Raw genomic sequence first — 19,037 nt, forward strand, 5'->3', positions numbered from 1 at the left:
CACATTTCAGGTAGTTTAATAAAACACCCCGGGCCAGTTCACACAAATATAATTACTGACCTCAGTGTTTCTCAACATACATAGAAACTTTCATGCAGAAACGTCTTGTTTTTGATGACCTCAACATGCTTTTTTATCTTTAGTTCCAGTTACTATTACTACATACAGTATGTCCATATCATTTATTAACAAGTGTTGCATTAGAAAGCATTAGAAAAAATGGAAAAAGCATCATACGTGGTAGCTCAGGGAAAAGACTATCTTAGTATTCCATAATACAGGCAGCCTATCACGCCTTTATTCAAATGCATACAGTACGAGATTATTTTGTGTATGGGAAATGCAATGTTATTGTTTGCAGGTAAATCGCAAGTGTCTTGTGAATTTTGTGCATTAGTATTGTTTTAGTCAGACCAATCATTGTCCTCCAGCTCAGATTCGTCCTCAGAGTCACTGTATTCCACAGCGATGCGGCGAGACAAGATCGTGGCGACATCATTGCCCACCGGCTCTCGTTTTGCCTGCTGTTCCTGCTGCTCTTGAACCTTTTTCAGCTGGATACCTGCAGTACAAACAAACACACACACAAACATCATCAACTCAACTCATTCATTTTCAGTGAGAGATGAACAACAGTGGGCGTTTGTGAGGAAATGTGGGTGTGTCCGGAAACTTTATAGAAGTTTAGCTTTCTGCAAATGAGCGAAGAAGTTATGTCAGTGGAGCTCACATGATCCATCTCCTGTGAAATACTGTAGTCGAGTGTAGGCGAGACGGAGAAGTTAATGTTACAGGGAGAATTTTCATTGTTCAGTATGATTTGTTTCTGCCCACATTCAGGGATATAATAGGAAATGGATGTGTGGAAAACAGAAATGATAAGAGTTTTGATTCATGCTTTGACTGTCTTGTTCGTGATATGTATTATGAACTGCTGCAATTCATATAAAAAACTATTCACATTCATTGGCGTTAACAAGTTCAGTCAGTTGGGGTCAGCACAAGGAGGACGCAATAAAATCGTCAAAAGTCAACAATAAGGCATTTATAATGTTGCAAAAGATTCTTAGAAAACTCCATTCATCAAATAATACTGAAAAAACTATCATGATTGCCACAAAATCATCATATTAGAATGATTTCTAAAGGATCATGTGACACTGAGGGTTGGCGTAATGATGCTGAAAATTCAGCTTTGCCATCAAAGGATATAATTATATTTTAAAATATATTAAAAACAACTATTTTAAATTGTAATAATATTTGATAGTATCACTATATTTTGATCAAATGAATGCAGCCTTGGTGCAACTTTAAAAAAACATTTAAAATAATCTTACCCACCCCAAACTTTTGATATCATGGTGACCTCCACTGATGATTATTTTTATAATGGTTAAAGCTTATCAATCTACCCATGATCAAAAACAAGTTGTTTATTTACAGTATAACTGTAAGATGTCAAATGCTTATATTCAAAACATTAACACACTTCATACCCATTCTTATAGCTGCGAGCAGGTCGCTGCGGGCATCGTTCGTGGATTGGGCCTCATTAGGCACAGAGGGCCGTTTGGGAGTGATGGATTGGGCTCCACTGCCGGGAGGGGGTGGGGCTAGTGGTGGAGGAGGGGCAGCCATTTGTACAGAGGTAGGTGGAATGGGTGGGGCATAACCAGCAACTGCTCCCATTGGTCCTAGATGGCCTGGAGGCGGGACCGGTCCCATGGGTGGCATGGCAAAAGCAGTTTGTGCTGATGGGATAACAGCAGGTGGTGGAGGCGGCGGCCCAGAATTCATGTAATCCACACTGTCGAGAGAAGAAGAGGGAAAGAAAACGAAATCATGCTTTTTCACCTCATTCAACACAAACTGATGCTATATAAATTCAAAAGTAAAAAGTATTGTAACAATATAGTAAAATGACACGTAACAAATTTGTTGATCATTAGGTGGCAGTATTTGTAAATACCCACTGACATTTACAATAGACCAGTTTTTCAATCTTTCTGATGCCAAAGATGACCAAATCTACCAAACCTTTTGCAGAAAGATCCCTTTCCTTACATATAGGCTGAGTCCGAATTTGCATACTGTAGTAGTGAGTAGTTACTTACGGTGAATAAGTAATTACTTCAAGACCACTAAAAAGTACATTCTATGAAGTATGAATGTGTAGTATGAATGTAATCTGAACGGTTTACACTTGCCATGTTGTCATTATCATGTGACCTACCAGCGTCAGTTGTGTTTCTTCACTGCTATTCATAAATCCTCTCCCATAGATAATAATGTTAAATTTAGTATGCTACAGTATTACTAGAGAATATTTACAGTTGACACATTTTTTGGGATTATATATATATAATTAAAATAAAAATATATTTTATTTATATTGTATATGTATACATATTTAACAACCATTTTTATTTTTCATATAAGTTTAAGTAATAAGTTTTCAATTTTTTTTTTTTTTTTAATATAATTCTGGATAGATTTAAAATCTCGTGATTTCTAAACAGTCTTTAGAGAGTAATAGTTTGTAATAATAATTAATAATTAAGTAATACAATTATATTAAGTAATATTATCAAATATGGTAAATGTAAAAAAAAAAAAAGAGAAAAAAATATCATTAATATCAAAGGTGTCATTAATATCTTAAGGGCGAGTAAAGGATGACAGAATTTTCATTTTAAAGTGAACTATCCCTTTAAGTTGTTTAAAACCTGTATGAATTTATTTCTTTAGCTGAACACAAAGGAAGATATTTTGAAGAATGTCAGTAACCGGAGGCATTGACTTCCATAGTATTTTTTTTCCTACTATGGAAGTCAATGGCTGACATTCTAAAATATCAAAATATCTTCCCTTGTGTTCAGCTGAAGAAAGAAATTCATACAGGTTTGAAACAACTTGAGGGTGAGTAAAGAATGACAGAATTTTCATTTTAAAGTGAATGTTCCCAATAAAAATTGTATATATTTGTAGATACTACAGAACATCCTTGAGCATGTTTTAGAACCAAGTTTAAGTTTGTTTATAACTAATTGATTAATCTAAATAAAAATGACAAACCTGTAGTCGGCAGGTGGGAGGGTCATAGAGCCGTTAATTGTGCTTGATGCTGGTGGAGGGGGCGGAGCCTGGTGCGGGCGACCCAGTGTGCCAGAACGGTATACCATAGGCCCACTCCGGTAGTCCTGGTCCATTGTCATTTGGGTATGAGCTGACAGGGCCGCCATGCTGGGCGGAGGCCCAGAGTAAGTGTGGGCGTGGCCGGCGTGGTTGGCCATAGAGAGATAACCGTGATCTCCATGATCTCCATGAGACCTGCATGAATTATGAATTAGATTAAATTAAATTGAGTTTATATTATGTGTACTTAAGTGCATATAACCCATATTACCTGTGCTCTGGGGACATGATGCCCTCTGTGGAGCCTCCTCTGTGCACAGTGTGGGAATGTCTATGGTCAGGTCTCAGTTCCTTATCAAAGGCCATCATGTTCCATTCCTGCCTGCGATTTCGAGCTTTTCGCACCTTTTTCACCTCCCTCTGCAGTGTGCCGTCCACACACCGTCTCTGCTCCTGTCACAAGGTGATCAAAGAGATTTAATTATCACATATTGCCTCATGAACAAGCATTATACTAGGTTTCCAGCGAAATGCTGCCTAATGGGACACTATCACAGCCAGTAAGAACATATTTGATGTTTAATATTCATTTACGTGAAGTGGAAAGTTTATCAAATTATATTTCACTGTTCACTACCATTTAAAAAATTTGGGCTTGATACGATTTTTTAATTTTTTTAAAAAAAGAATTCCCTTGTGCTCACCAAGGCTACATTTAGCTTATCAAAAATACATTAAAAACAGTAATAATTTGAAATATTACAATTTAAAATAACTATTTTGTATTTGAATATATTTTAAAATGAAATTTATTCCTGCGATGAAAGCTGAATTTTCAGAAATCAGTCTAAAATGCTGATTTGCTGCTCAAGAAAACATTTCTCGCAGTTCTATGACATTAAATATTTATAACATGCAATGTTTGATCAAATTAAAGAGTTTTTGCTGAACAAAAGTATTAATTTCTTTAAAACAAAATAAATGTATTACTGGCCCCAAACCCAAGAGAAAACCTAAGAGGGAGAGAAAAAGAGAGGAAGAAAAGGGTGTTCAACCTTCTGCCGTCTCTTCTCTTTCCTCTTGTCTTCTGTGTCCTGTAGCATCTTCTCCTTCCACAGGTCAAAGAAGTAAGAGGGGTCAGTGTAAAACTTCAGTCCTTCTTTATCATCATCTCTATGGCAACAAAAACAAAAAAAAACATTTCATTTTCATGATTGATTTTGTTTATCGAAAGCTTTTTAAAATCATTTCTCTTAAATCTCTCAATATAACAGTGGTTGAGAGGTATATTTAGCTCTGAATATGTTTATGTAACCATTCCCGTTCAGAATGCCAGTTGCTGGATTGCTTTTATGGATGAAAAGGAAAAGGATGTTAAAAGCATCTTGTTGCATCATTTCTGACTGGCTGCTTTTGGAAAAGTGCTATTAATTGGCCATTAATCATTTATGCAAAATCGCCAAAACTTTTGTTAACAGCATTCAGCCGAACAGACAGAAAAAGATGAGTCAGAGAGCAGCCACTGTCCCTTGAAACATTCCCTCCACACATTCTGCATTAGATCTATTTAAGTATTCATGAGTGGCCCATATTCTCTACCTTAAGAGCTAGCATTCACATGAACTACATCTGCCAGCTTTAAGTATTCATGAGCTCTATATTCCTTAATCAGACTTCTGACTGACAGAAGGCAGATTAAAGGATATACATTCACCATCTTTATATAACTTTGGTGACATTGTTTTATAAGTACCGCTTCTAATACATATTAAAGTTTTGGGAAAGAATTAATACATTATTTATTTCTGGTATATGCAATGGTATTCTCAGTCTAATCTGTCTTGGCAGTATAGGTTTTAGGCAAGATCAGGTTTAAGGGATTATATACTATATTGCCAAAAGGTTTGGGAAGCCTGCCTTTACATACACACAAACTTTAATGACATCCCATTCTTAATCCATAGGGTTTAAAAGGGCCCACCCTTTTGCAGCTATAACAGCTTCAACTCTTTGGGAAGGCTTTCCAAAAGGTTTGGGAGTGTGTTTATGTGAATTTCTGACCATTCTTTTAGAAGTGCATTTTGTGAGGTCAGGCACAGATGTTGGACAAGAAGGCCTGGCTCGCAGTCTGCTCTAATTCATCCCAAAGGTGTTCTTTCGGGTTGAGGTCAGGAATCTGTGCAGGCCAGTCAAGTTCTTCCACACCAAACTCGCTCGCTTAATGGACCTTGCTTTGTGTACCGGTGCACAGTCATGCTGGAAGAGGAAGGGCCATCCTCAAACTGTTTCCACAAAGTTGGGGGCATAAAATTGTCCGAAATGTCTTGGTATGCTGAAGCATTCCTTTCACTGGAACTAAGGGGCCAAGCCCAAACCCTGAAAAGCAACCCACACCCATACCCCCCCCCCCCTCCCACCAAACTTTACACTTGGCACAATGCAGTCAGACAAGCACCGTTCTCCTACCAACCGACAAACCAGAGAAGGGTGATTTGTCATTCCAGAGAACACATCTCCACTGCTCTAGAGTCCAGTGGTGGCGTGTTTTACACCACTAAATTCCATAAATCTCTCTATGCACTGTTCTTGAGCTAATCTGAAGGCCACACAAAGTTTGGAGATATGTAGCTTTTGATTCTGCAGAAAGTTGGTGACTTCTGTGAACTGTGCCTTCGCATTCGCTGACCATGTTTTAGAATCAACTGATTTTACGGTGCCTACCACTTTGTGGCTTGAGGTGAAATATTTATTAGTAAGGAAATTTCAAGAATGGACTTATTGCACAGGTGGCAACCTATCACGGTACAATGAATTCAATCTCAATAATTTGTGTTGAATTCACTGAGCTTCTGAGAGCGACCCATTCTTTCACAGATGTTTGTAGAAGTGTCTGCTTGCCTAGATGCTTGATTTTAGTGGCCATGGAAGTGATTGGAACACCTGAATTTAATGATTTGTAAGGTTGTCCCATTACTTTGGGCAATATAGTGTATGCACAGTAAATGAAATGCTGTTACAGAGGTGATTTTCTTAAATACACTAAAATGGTTACAAAATTAAACATACATAATACAATACATCAACAAAAAAAAAAATACATAAAAGACAGACATTATTTAGTATGTGTAGAGTTTGAATGTATGGAAAAATTGTTTAGTATTTAGTATATGTTTATTAAGTATTCCTAATTGGGACTGTGGTTTTAGTATTTACTATCCATGTGGGGGACATTTGGTCCTCAAAATCTGACCCAAACATACATTGACACATACCTGTAGGGTGAGAGAATATTAAGAGGTGGTGGTTTATCACTCAAATTGTACATCTCTGTCACCGGGATCGGTACGCTGCTCTTGGACACCACCTTCTGGTCCTGTACAGTAGAGCTTTTAAAAGCCTTCCTCATGTTTATGTCCTGAAGAGAGACTGCACAGGGTGAAGGAGAGAAACAGAGATTGATTACACCTGCGCTCCAGAGTGTGTAAAGTAAACTCCAGTATTGATCTTTTAATTGAAAAAAGAGATGTGAGGACACGCTTTGGTCTGGGTAAAAGAGATGTGGGGTGCGCAACATTTTTGCATTATTTATTTTGTTGATTTTTGGTTTGGAGGAATACAGTGTTATTGATCTCACACTGGAGCCATGTAACCTCAGATATTTGTTTTAGGACAAATTGAGATGCCAATGGCCGTCGTGTATTGAGGAATGACCCTGAGCCCTTGTTTCCCAGAAGCAGACTCACCCTCCTCAACTGTGGAGTCCAGCTGGGTGACCTTGACGGCAAGTCGGTCAATCCGATCCTGCAGAGAGTTCGCCCGCAAATAGAACATGTTTGCCTCATTGAAGAGCTCTCCAAATATGTCTTCAGCATGTTTACCTTTGAGATAAGAGGAGAGTAGGATAAAAAACACAGTTGTCTCCATGGTTAAATAAATGGTAAATGGACTGCATTTATATAGCGCTTTTATCCAAAGCGCTTTACATTTTTGCCTCACATTCACCCATTCATACACCGACGGCGATGTCAGCCATGTAAGGCGCCATCCAGCTCGTCGGGAGCAGCTGGGGTTAGGTGTCTTGCTCATGGACACTTCGACAGGTGGAACCGGGGATTGAACCACCAACCTTTCGGTTTATAGACAACCTACATGAACCACTGAGCCACTGCCGCCGTTAACAAATACATTAACGTTCAACAAAACTCAACAGAAAAAAAGTGCTTCTCAACATTAACCCAACCATGACATAAGCGTTGGGGATCATTTATACGCACGCCCCCAACATTTGCATCTGTCCAACAAGCCGAATCTACTGATGGTAAACAAGACACTTGAAGATAGCAAAAAAGGCTCTCATGACACATGGTTGAGGTTTATTATAATCGGATACCACAACAAATCTTTCGTTTGTTCGGCCCATTTCAAGCAAACTTCACTCATCGTCTTAAACTGAAGAATGGGGCAACTATATTCCTGCAAGCAGTAAGTAATTTATCCACTTATTGACTAATGTTAGCTGTTTAAACAATTTCTGATTAAATTGAAAGTTTCTTAGAGAGACCGCATTGTCTAGATGACGCAAGATGTTAGTAACGTTAAAGTAGCAATAGGATACTCCAAGTAACATACAAAACTAAATAGTGTGTCTAATGACAAAGGTTAATATTATTTTGTATTACAAAATATAAACGTAAATACATTGGTTACAGATGTTGTTTATTGTTGTTTTCAGATCGTCCGTGCGCAAGAGAGAGCTCGCGTGGATATGGTTGCCAGATTGGACATGTTTAGGTAAAAACCGGAGTGTATACGGGTTTCTTTTCACCAAAAAGCTCTGTTTGGGGGATTTAATTACTGAAATCTGGCAACCACACAAACTTTCTCACGCGTGGATGATCTGAAAACACTAAATAAACAAGTAAGCTGCATTTTATCAATCTCCATTTGAGATGTTTTGCTTGGTTACATTTAGTCGGTCTGTGTTCTGTCAGGATGGTCAGGACTCACGAGCTGCTTTACTGAACTGCTGTGAGCTGCTGAAATAAGCCAATCAGAGCAGAGCTCAATATTAATATTCATGACTCTTACAAATAAGGCAAAAACAGAGCATTACATCCTAGGGACAATTTATAGGGTTGTAAATGGACCTGTAAAACTGTATCTGGACAATTTTTTCCCCATAAATAAGCCACATACCCTCTATGTAGATATCAGAGAACAATTTAACATATTGTTTCAAATCATTCTAGAGCACCTTTATTATTATTTTATACGTCAACTATATAACAATATATACTATAATGATACTGATTGTAACATAACTACTTAAAATTATTAACTAATAATAATTTAATAATTTCAATTGATAATACATTTAACATTTAATATAAAAATTAAAGTTACATAAAAGTGTCCATAGTTGATTAAATTATATAAATTACACATTTTCTTTTTTTCATAGTTATATTAGTATTATGTAATTTATTTTATATGTATACAAAATTATTAACTCTTAAAATCTAGCATTTTCTGTATTTAAAATATGAATTTTAATGTGCATGACATACAACACACTAAGGACAGAAACTATAAAGGAGCTACATTTACTATATGCAATTGTATGTTTGAGAAACAAGGTGGAGAAATTTTTAAAAAGAAAAACGTAATTTTTAACACCTCAACTGAGGCTATTAATAACTGCCATCTAAAACAAAAGCACACAGGAAAATATTTACAGGAAGGAAGAGTGTCTGTTCCTTACAAATTCCTGGCCTATGACCCAGTGCAAACACACACATATACAGTTTATATATATATATATACCACAGATCATGCACTTACACTCCCTACAACAGTACTACACCCACCAACACACGAAAAGCATGTTTCCAGACATGCACGCTATTTTCGTCACACGCACACAGCGTCTAAAGCTTTCCCTTCAAGTCCAGTGGGCTGTCATTTATATTTAATCCACACAGCTGCTACTGAAAGGCCGTCTCCTTCTACAGGCATCCACTAAACAACGCTAGCAGAGGCATAGTAAAGACACTTCAGGGGATTTCATGGGTCAGCTGGGGAGATATGGAACAGGTGGATGGAAAAAAAGAACAGAGGATGGATGGATGGATGGATGGACAAATCAGTAGCTGGATACATAGAGAGAGACTTGCCGATTCAGAGGACATGTTTTCAAGATAATGGTCTTATATAATACAGTCCAAGAGTCCCGTGAGTCAAGAGGAATTATTATTAAGAAGCTTCTCTCTAGCATCTTGAGCTGAAGAATGAAGATACCACTGGACCACTAAATTATAGACCGCATAGAATGGAAACACAAACCAAATGTTTAATATGAATAAGAAATGGAACTTTTAGAGTAATGTAATGACATGTATAGTAAAAGCAAGTAAAAAAAGTGAGTGTAAAACTGTGATAGTTTTGAGTGGTTGCTACAACTTGCTAGGGCGTTTCTTGTTGGTTACATACTGGCTCAAGCCAAAACATAAGGGGTGTGTGTGTGTGTGTGGACAGTTAGGACGAAGGAGAATTCGACCCAGAAATGGTCCAGGGGGCCCAGATACCATCTCCATCAAACATCCAATGTATTTTTTAAAACTTTGGCCATGTTTAACATGGTAATCCAAGTACATAAAAGTGTAAAAAACTCAGAATTCTATAATAGCATTATACTCCCGTTTAAATAGATTTTTATTTAAATCGTTTTTTGTGTGTTTTTTTCCATGCACAATAGATTAATGCACAAGTGTTTGTAGGTAAACTAATAATAAAAATTGTCATTAGGAAAATTTAGGGAAATATATTACAAAATACAAATTATTCGTTTTTATTCAGCACTGTAAATAAAACCTGTCAATTAAACAAAGGTCAGAAAAAACTGTTGTTACACTTGATATTTCCGTCTGCCTCACTTTTGAAATGATGGCTATACCTCTGGTCCCTAGTAATTCTAATTAGCTTAATTCAACCACAACAGAAGCTAAAGCTAAGCCCTTAATTAGCCAGGTAAACATGTGTTTTAAAGAGAGAAAGGAGCAAGGTAACTTACTGAGACTGCTGAGTTGACGTATGATGGCAGAGAGCGTGTTGTTCATCACACACTCCAGCTCGCTGCCGATGCCCTCCGGTAACACCCCGCGGCACAGGTGCCTGGGCTCAATGTTTCTCTTCACCAGTGGCATGACTGACCCTTATTCAGCCGCAGCACACTCTGCCTGCCCAAACAAAACACAAACATTGTATTTAAAACTCACACACATGTGCAGACTACAGCTGAAGCGTTAAGGCAAGGTCCATCTATCATGTTTACTCAGTTTTCAACTGTATTTGGATGAAGCCCATATTATATAACAGACACCCACACATTGAGAGCGAGTGAATGTTCAAATGAAACTGGGACATTTGGAGATCAAGAAATGGGAACTGAGTTACTCAGATTTTGGTTAACCCTCTTACACTGGTCAAAACCCACACTGACCTCTGACTCCGAAATCACACTCTTAACATTCAACACAAATGAAGCTCAATCCATCCCAACACAAACAGAAACACAGACTATAACTCCCTCCACAAGCGGCCTAGTACGGCAGGATTACAAAGCATTAAGAAAAGAAGATACAGTCGAAGTAATCCTGTTCATCATCTGAGCTGCCCAGCTGTAGATCAAAGGACATGCAAGTTTGCTGACCATTTGTTTCCCAAGGAAAAAGAAGATATTCTCACTTCTAATCATCAGTTTACTGAATTCAAGGTATATTAACTGGTTTGTGTGCTGACGTGTGAAAACCCGGAAACAGATCAATAATATTTCTATTGTATCGTATTTACATTTTACACAATACTTTTATCCAGCAAGCACATATAAAAAGTAAAGACAGTAATAATGTTACAATACATTTTTCACAATTTCCACAAAAAACAAGCAGCACAATAATAAGAAATGTTTCTTGAGCAGCAAATCAGCATATTAGAATTGATTCCTGAAGTTATCATGTGACACTGATGGCTGGAGTAATGCTGAAGATTCAGCTTTGATAACGGGAATAAATTACGTTTTAAAACATATTAAAATAGAAAGCATTTACTTTAAATTGTAATTTTTTTTTCTAACAATATTACAGTTTTTAGTGTATTTATGATCAAATAAATGAAGCATTTAGAAACTTAAAAATATATAATTCAATTAAAATAATATAATATAATTTCTTCCCTATAAATGTATTTCTTATTAATTGTTTATTATGTTTTAAATGAAGCATTTAGAAACTTAAAAATATATAATTCAATTAAAATAATATAATATAATTTCTTCCCTATAAATGTATTTCTTATTAATTGTTTATTATGTTTTCCCATATTGTTTCTGCATGGTCTGGGCACCTTTACTTCATAAAAAATATGTACAAATAATATATATATATATATATATATATATATATATATATATATATATATATATATATATATATATATATGATATAAAATATTGTTTGCCATGCAAAAAACATACAAATCATATTATATACTACACAACACTAAAGATATGCCTATGAATGATACTGAAAGACTATATGTTTCTCCCCGCTCACATCAGCAGCCTAAATTAGCCATGTCATCTGGTTCAACTGGACGCCATGACAGAATGATCCCATCTGTGAAAGAATAACCCCCACATTGATTGGCCAGCTGAGAGGCCATCTGCTGTGTGATTGGCTAAGGGGGGTTGAAAGTCAGAGATTAGGGACAAGAACAAAGGGATAGTGGGACAGCATCTCAGAGGTCATCTTATCTGCCCGTTTCAATGCTTCCTGTTTTCCAGCTCCACACCCAACTCCCCAATTCCTGTTCCTCTCTGTGTCACATCTCGGACTTCCTGTCGTCCCTAAACAGCCAGAACAATGATGCAGTTGGGGTGTGAAGAAAGTTTCACTCACACACAATCACAACACTTAAATAACTGCTATGCAACCGCTAACTTCCTCCCATCTCCCGACTGTACAATATAAACATAACTATGAATACAGCTTGTGACAACTCCCTGAAACCAGGCCCAGATGGAAACTATTGACTTATTCTCCACCGATTTTTTAGGAAAATATGCGGAATTCCATAAAATAGGTTGGGTGAAATATATTAAATGTTAAAAGGCAGCTAAATGCATTATTAAATTGGCCCCAAAACATTCAATAAATATACATGAAGCATTTTGAATAATAGAATTCTGTAAAATTGCTTGGTAAAACTTGCAGAATTATGTTAAATTGTGTATAGATGCTACAATTATGTAAAAGGTTAAAGGCATAAATAAAAAATATATATTCTGTATGTTTAAGTTTTTTTTTCTACAGCTTATCTTAAAGGATTAGTTCACTTAAAAATGAAAATGTCCTGCTAATTTACTCACCCCCATCTCATCCAAGATGTTCATGTCTTTTTTCTTCAGTCAAAAAGAAATGATTTTTATCCATATAATATATTTAAATGGCAACCAATGGGTTGAAGATCCAAATCAGTGCAGTTTCAAAACGCTTCGAAGGGCTTCAGAGGGATCTGCACAATCCCAGACGAGGAAACGATGGGTCATTTTCACAAAAAAAGAAAAAATCCGCCAAGTTATTGTCTTCCGTGTAGGTCTCTGACGTGAACTCACCTGGAACTCACGCGATAGCGGCGCTCCTCCTCTTCAGGTCATGTATTCGAACGCGTCATATTCTCGCACGTGCGTCGAGTTCATGTCAATAACATGGTGGATAAAGTCGTTATTTTGATTTTTGTGCGCACAATAACTATTTTCGTTGCATTGTAACATTATTGTACAGTACTTTGTATCGATTTTTTAGTGCCTTTATGGGTCCTGTGAGTGGGCCTTTCTCAGCCATCAGCTTTCAACAAAAATATCTTCATTTGTGTTCTGAAGATAAACGAAGGTCTTACGGGTGTCCAACGACATGAGGGTGAGTAATTAATGAAATAATTTTCATTTTTGGGTGAACTAACCCTTTAATGCTATAGAAAAGCAATAAAAGTTTTTTTTAGGATGTGTGATTTCAGCTTGTTTGATATAACACTACGGCATAAAGTATCTTTAAACAACGGCATAAAGCTATTCAAAACATCATTCAATGTAAATTGTGATAACCATAATTAATTGTAATTACAAGGGAATAATCGACAATTCTGATTTTTTTTGTCATAATCTTGCAGCCAGGGCTGCAGCTATCGATTATTTTTGTAATCGATTAATCTACCACTTAATCGATCGATTAATCGATTAATAATTACATTTTTCTTTATTAAAGAGCAATAAGAGACAATAAGACGGGCATTTTAAAATTAACATCTAATTTGTTTTCTTTTTAGAAAAATTAAGTTTTATTGCTGAAATTGCATACATTACTAATTGTGAAACTAAACAATTTTAAAGCATACAATTGCCATATTATATTATATAAAAATCTATTTCAAATTAAAATTAAAAAAATATTGGACAGGTTAACTTGGAACAAGAGATGCTCGGATCAGCTCTATCGTCACCGAATCTGCTGTTAGAAACAAACCATCCACCCGCACCCGATAGTCACAACTTCAAATCCTCTGTGTTAAGCGTGATGCTATCGTCACATATTAGCTACACTGAAGTAGGTTGCTTAACAAAAAAAACATATTTGGCGAATTTCCTTTACATAAACCAGGGTCGACAACCTATACATCAAACGGAGGAATAACCGCTAGAACATGATCAAACGCGAGATATGTTTAATTCAGATAAAGTACATCACACATGCAGATCTTTTGAGCTAATCATTCATCATTGTAACACAGCTTGTTTTAAGTTAGTAGCTATAAATATGATTAAAGTGTGATATTTAAATTACACAAATCAATGAAAGCACGCAGCTCTGAGCTCTGAAAGCACGAGCGCTGCTCATCACAAACACATACGCGTGCACGCACGTTCCAGCTTGTTCTGATGTTTGTTGTGTCTGGCATTGAGAACATCTAATGGTGCATTTCGAAGATATTATCAAGTAGGATATATAAAGTCTGATTAAAGATTTCACACATATCACAATGACGGTGATCCATGTGCAAAGCTGCAAACTCATGTGTTTTTGGAGTTGCTCGTATCTCCTCAGCTGACGCGTGAACTGCCGCAAATGAAACAGTTGTCTTCATTTTAAAAAAAGATACTAAATAATATTACCAGTCCTGATGCCCGCTCTCTCTCGCATTGCGGTCTTGATCTTCACGTCTTTATTAAAATCAACATATTAACGATTTCTCTCATCCACCTGCAATTTTTGGGATGTTTACGCACCTGAACCGTGGATATTCCCAATCCGCTCATACTCCGAGTCCTTACACAAAAATGTCTTTCTGCAACATCTGTGTGTAGTTAAATGGACTAAGCGAAGCGTCGAGGCAGATGATTTTGCCTCGAGGATTTTTTGGATTCGATTAACTCAAGTTATTCGATGAATCGTTTTTCCGGCCTACGTGCAGCCCTATTAAAATGTATTAAATGCAACTAAAAGCATTTTTAAACTTCCAAAAACATTTCACAAATGTAAATGCAACATAAATCCTTAAAATTGGTTAATACTATATATGTGAAATTACGTAAATTGGATTTATATATGATAAAAATGTTAAATGCAGCTGAAAGTCAACAAAAAGCATTATTAAACTATCCAAAACTTTAATTTGATGTAAACATAGAGTATGACAATTATTATACAGTATATGGTCAAATCTGCAAAATTCCGTATAATGTATTTGTATGATATGGTAACCTTTGATAAATGTTCGTGCAACGTTGTGAAATGTGAATGATGTGCATTTAAAACCCTCTGGAGTTATATCACGTGGACCTGCATATAACACACTCAGAAACGGAACTTGAACAATCATTGTGCATTACATGCATAAATACTGTAGTATGTAACCATTTACACAAAGTTTCAAAGTCCATTGTTCTTACACATTGCCTGTCAAACCTGTCCACCTCCCCTTTAAAAGTGAAAACGATAAATAAACATCCCCATGCCTTGACCCCCTAAAGGGGCATGAAGATCGCTGCAAATATGCCATCGGGCCTCACACATGCACTCAGACACTGCTGTTGTTGTAGTCTAATGAGAACATGTCTGTGAGTGTTGTAATGTGTTCATTAAGTAAGCGCACCATCTCTCTACGGCATTGTAATTCTGCAGCACACGGTATGGACACAACCCACACTAATTACATAGTGCATTGAATTAAGACCGCACCGGGAGGGGGGCCAGAAACACAGAGGAGACAAAGAGACGAGAATTTGAGTCTGAGTGGCATGAAAAGCAGTTTGTGAGATAGTTGCACAGGAAACTGTTTCAGTTGGGAAGAACAGATCCAGAAAGAAGGGACGGGCAACAGAGTGAAAAAGTATATGAGAGAGAGAGAGAGAGAGAGAGAGAGAGAGAGAGAGAGAGAGAGAGAGAGAGAGAGAGAGAGAGAGAGAGAGAGAGAGGGAGGATGATGGGGGAGGGAGAGTGGCAGGGGACCTCAGGGAAGCCACTCTGAAAGGTTCTTGGGACAATAGCCCTCCGTTCACACGGCAACAGAGGAGCTCTCCCATGCATGTTCTGTTCCCTCCCCCAACCCTGTTACCCCCACCAACCCACCCTCTTGGTCTTCTTCAAATAAAAGAAACACTCCTGCCTCTCTCTCTCTCCTTTCGCCTGCCTTGTTTTTCCATAAGTCTGTGCCTATTTCAAAAACCACACACACACAGAGAGCACTTCAGACTGACAAAATACAAGCTACCTTCTTTCAAATAATGCACACACCAACAAGCATAATAGTGTGTATCACAGCTGTTTACAGCCCCATCGGTGCTGCTGACAGGCTTTGAAGTCCATCAGACCCATCCCGTGACCACAGGAGGCCACATCCTGTCCGAACTAACGAGGGAGACACGAATCCACTCCCTAAACGACAGGACGGCAATGCATTAGCTATTCATAACTGAAGTAAAGCGCATCTCTGCGCGTAAGACTACATTAATATTTCAACACGGATCACGTCACACACGGTGAAGGCTTGTGAATGTCACGAGCCAGTTGTTCTGACTGTGAGATTTCTTCAAACCCGACTGGATTCATCTTAAAAAGCACCAAAATCTATTATCATCATTATTATTATTATTTGTTAACACTTTCGGGATAAATTCATTAAGTTCCCGGTTTTCTAAGCACTTGAAAATGAAAAGTTGCGGAATTTTGCTGAGTATTATTTTCTTTGATAACAGTTTAGTGACTGAGCACTTTCAGCCTTTACAGTGATTATGTTGATCTTATTTAAAATATATGAACTTTTTTATTTAATTTATTTTTCTTAGGAGGACATATTCGGGTTTACGGCACGCAACGCTTGTTATTGTCATAACAATGATATTATCATTATTATTAGTAGTATTCATTTAATTTAATTTAATCACATATGAAACAACAACAAATATAGCATATATTCCCGCTATTAGTTAAAAACAAATAAACAAGAATCCAAATAAACTCACCACTAGAACCCCAAACCTCATGTTACACTTATTACATAAAGCTCGATAAACAGTAAATATAACAAGTGTAATATAACAAAATAACTACATTAGTGAAGATAAGTAGATGTTTGATGCTTACCAAAAGTGAATTCTGAGGGAAATTATATTCGCTCACATGTCCAGGCTTTCAGCGGTCCGGATTGCCATCCTGTGTCTCCATCGGTCCATCTGACCATTAGTGATGTCCGGTTCGCGAACGAATCGTTCTTTTTAACCGGTTCTTTATAGTGAACCGGTCGAACCAGTTCACCAAATCGAACTGAATCGTTCTAAACGGTTCGCGTCTCAAATCAGGGCTGATCCCACAAATACTGTAGATATTAACTTTCTGCCATCAGTGACAGTCTCTCAAACTAGAAATAAAACGAATATCTTGAAGTAGATGCTGTAACTCCAATCGTTAGCTGAAGTGAGGCATGTTTTGCTGAGAGATCTGATGAACTCACGAGCAGCTGATACTGAGCATGCGCGTGTAACCGAACGTACCGGTTCGGTTGTCGGATCCTCGGATCAGCAGTACAGAATCAAAACCGTTTCTGTCGGACACGTTCGATACGGAGAACCGATGAGCCGATGAGCTGCGCATGCGTGTTATTTGTTCAGAGGAACGAAATGCAGTTTAAGTGTATTTAAAACTAATCACGTTTGGAAACATTATAACAAAGCTGTCACTGTATTATTTTAAAGTTTTGGAAACAATAGATTGTAAAACGGTCAAATTAAACATTTATTTGTTTTATCAATAATGCATGATATTTTCAGGAACAGCTTTTATCTTATTTAATTTCTAAGTCGATAAAGATTTTAAAATACATGTAATCAAAACAGTAGGTTTGATATTCAGCTTGCAGCAGTTCGCAGCTCAGCACCCTGTGCTCAGCACACACACACACACACACACACACACACACACACTGATACAGCGGTTCTCGAGTCAGATCGACCGGTTGCAACGGATCACCGGTACAGAATCGAGAACCGTTTCTATCGGACACGTTCGATCTTTCGGACATGTTCGATTCTGAGAACCGGTGAGCTGAGATACTGAGCATGCGTGATAGCGTCGTAACCGAACTGTTTCTCTCGGACTGATGCTGATAATACATGAGCACGGGTGAACACTGAGGATTTGTGTAAGTAGGCCTATTATGTCAATGTATGTTTATTTAATCCGTGTAAAACATCAGTGTTTGTACGACAGTGACAGTCTCTCAAACTAGAAATAAAACTAATATCTTGAAGTAGATGTTGTAACAATCGATTCAGTTCGATTTGGTGAAGTGTATTTAGTGCTGTTGCAAAACATAAATGAAAAAATGTTTCCAAGATGATGATGATGTCAATTATAATTATTACTATACTAAGTTTTGATTACAAATACTTTATATGGATGTGTTTGAATGTATTTTCATCCGCCGGGATGATAGAAATGACGTCATTACGTAAAGACGTAAAAGAACCGGTGATCCGGTTTTTTGAACCGGATCACTGAAACGAACTGTCCGAAAGAACCGGTTCGCGGAAAAGAACCGAACTTCCCATCACTACTGACCATTCCAAACAATCCGCTTGGGGCGGGGCATGTTGGGTTTTTCCGACCAATCAACATTTTAGAATAAGAGCTTAATGCGCCACCATTTGTCACACTCAGCCTATCAGATGTGAGGCCGAGGATGATTGACAGAACATCCCCGGTCATTTACCATAGGGCGGTTGTGTGAAGGCGGGCTTTATTTGGGGATATCAGACAAGAAACAGAGAAATCCTCCAATAAAACTTACTTTAAAGGAACAGCTAGAATTGAAGACTGAATAGCATTGTAACAAACGGCTGGAACTAGTAATTTACACAAACAGGTTATAGAACAGGCCATGAAACAGCAAATATTTACCATGGCTGGTGGGGGGAGTGTAGATTTACTGTTTTATTGACAAAATGTTGATTTATTGTTACCAAAACTGGGGCAAAGCCTGAACATATTTTAAAACCCCGATTCATATGGCTTCAAGTAATATACATTAAATAAACATCCCAGGTTTAGACTAATTTAAACTGTTATTCAGCAGGGGTAGTGGTTATATAAAGTTAATTTAAATAAATTACCAGCAATTAACTTTTGTAGCAATTAACTAAACACCAACTCAATTAACTAAAATAGACAAAAATGGTATGCACAAACTATAGTTTTCTGAAATTGGAGAGGTTTACATAATTTAACAAAAAGAAAAAAATTAAACTTTGAACTTATAATTCCTATAAATAAAATAATGGCAATGTGGTAATT

The 19,037-nt window shown here is 37.2% G+C and overlaps 1 protein-coding gene across 1 annotated transcript; it reads right to left on the reverse strand.

Moving 5' to 3' along the window:
* Positions 1-16,930, reverse strand: wasf3b (WASP family member 3b). Its single transcript, XM_067434804.1, has 9 exons — positions 16,833-16,930; positions 10,208-10,373; positions 6,882-7,016; positions 6,411-6,564; positions 4,194-4,311; positions 3,410-3,591; positions 3,079-3,333; positions 1,500-1,810; positions 1-562 (listed from the first exon to the last, which is right to left on the reverse strand). Exons 2-9 carry the CDS (start codon positions 10,338-10,340, stop codon positions 405-407), a joined length of 1,446 nt encoding a protein of 481 aa, XP_067290905.1. The 5' UTR covers positions 10,341-10,373; positions 16,833-16,930; the 3' UTR covers positions 1-404.
* Positions 16,931-19,037: the final 2,107 nt, after the last annotated feature.

Source organism: Pseudorasbora parva, chromosome 24 (genome assembly GCF_024679245.1).
Source record: "Pseudorasbora parva isolate DD20220531a chromosome 24, ASM2467924v1, whole genome shotgun sequence".
In the NCBI taxonomy this organism is placed as follows: Eukaryota; Metazoa; Chordata; class Actinopteri; order Cypriniformes; family Gobionidae; genus Pseudorasbora; species Pseudorasbora parva.

Excerpts from the sequence above, each read along its gene's own strand:
- wasf3b (XM_067434804.1), bottom strand. The coding sequence starts at position 10,340 with ATGCCACTGGTGAAGAGAAACATTGAGCCCAGGCACCTGTGCCGCGGG. Across the intron at positions 4,312-6,410 it reads AATATTCTCTCACCCTACAG|AGATGATGATAAAGAAGGAC; the intron begins GTATGTGTCAAT and ends TTGTTGCCATAG. Across the intron at positions 563-1,499 it reads GCTCGCAGCTATAAGAATGG|GTATCCAGCTGAAAAAGGTT; the intron begins GTATGAAGTGTG and ends TTTGTACTGCAG.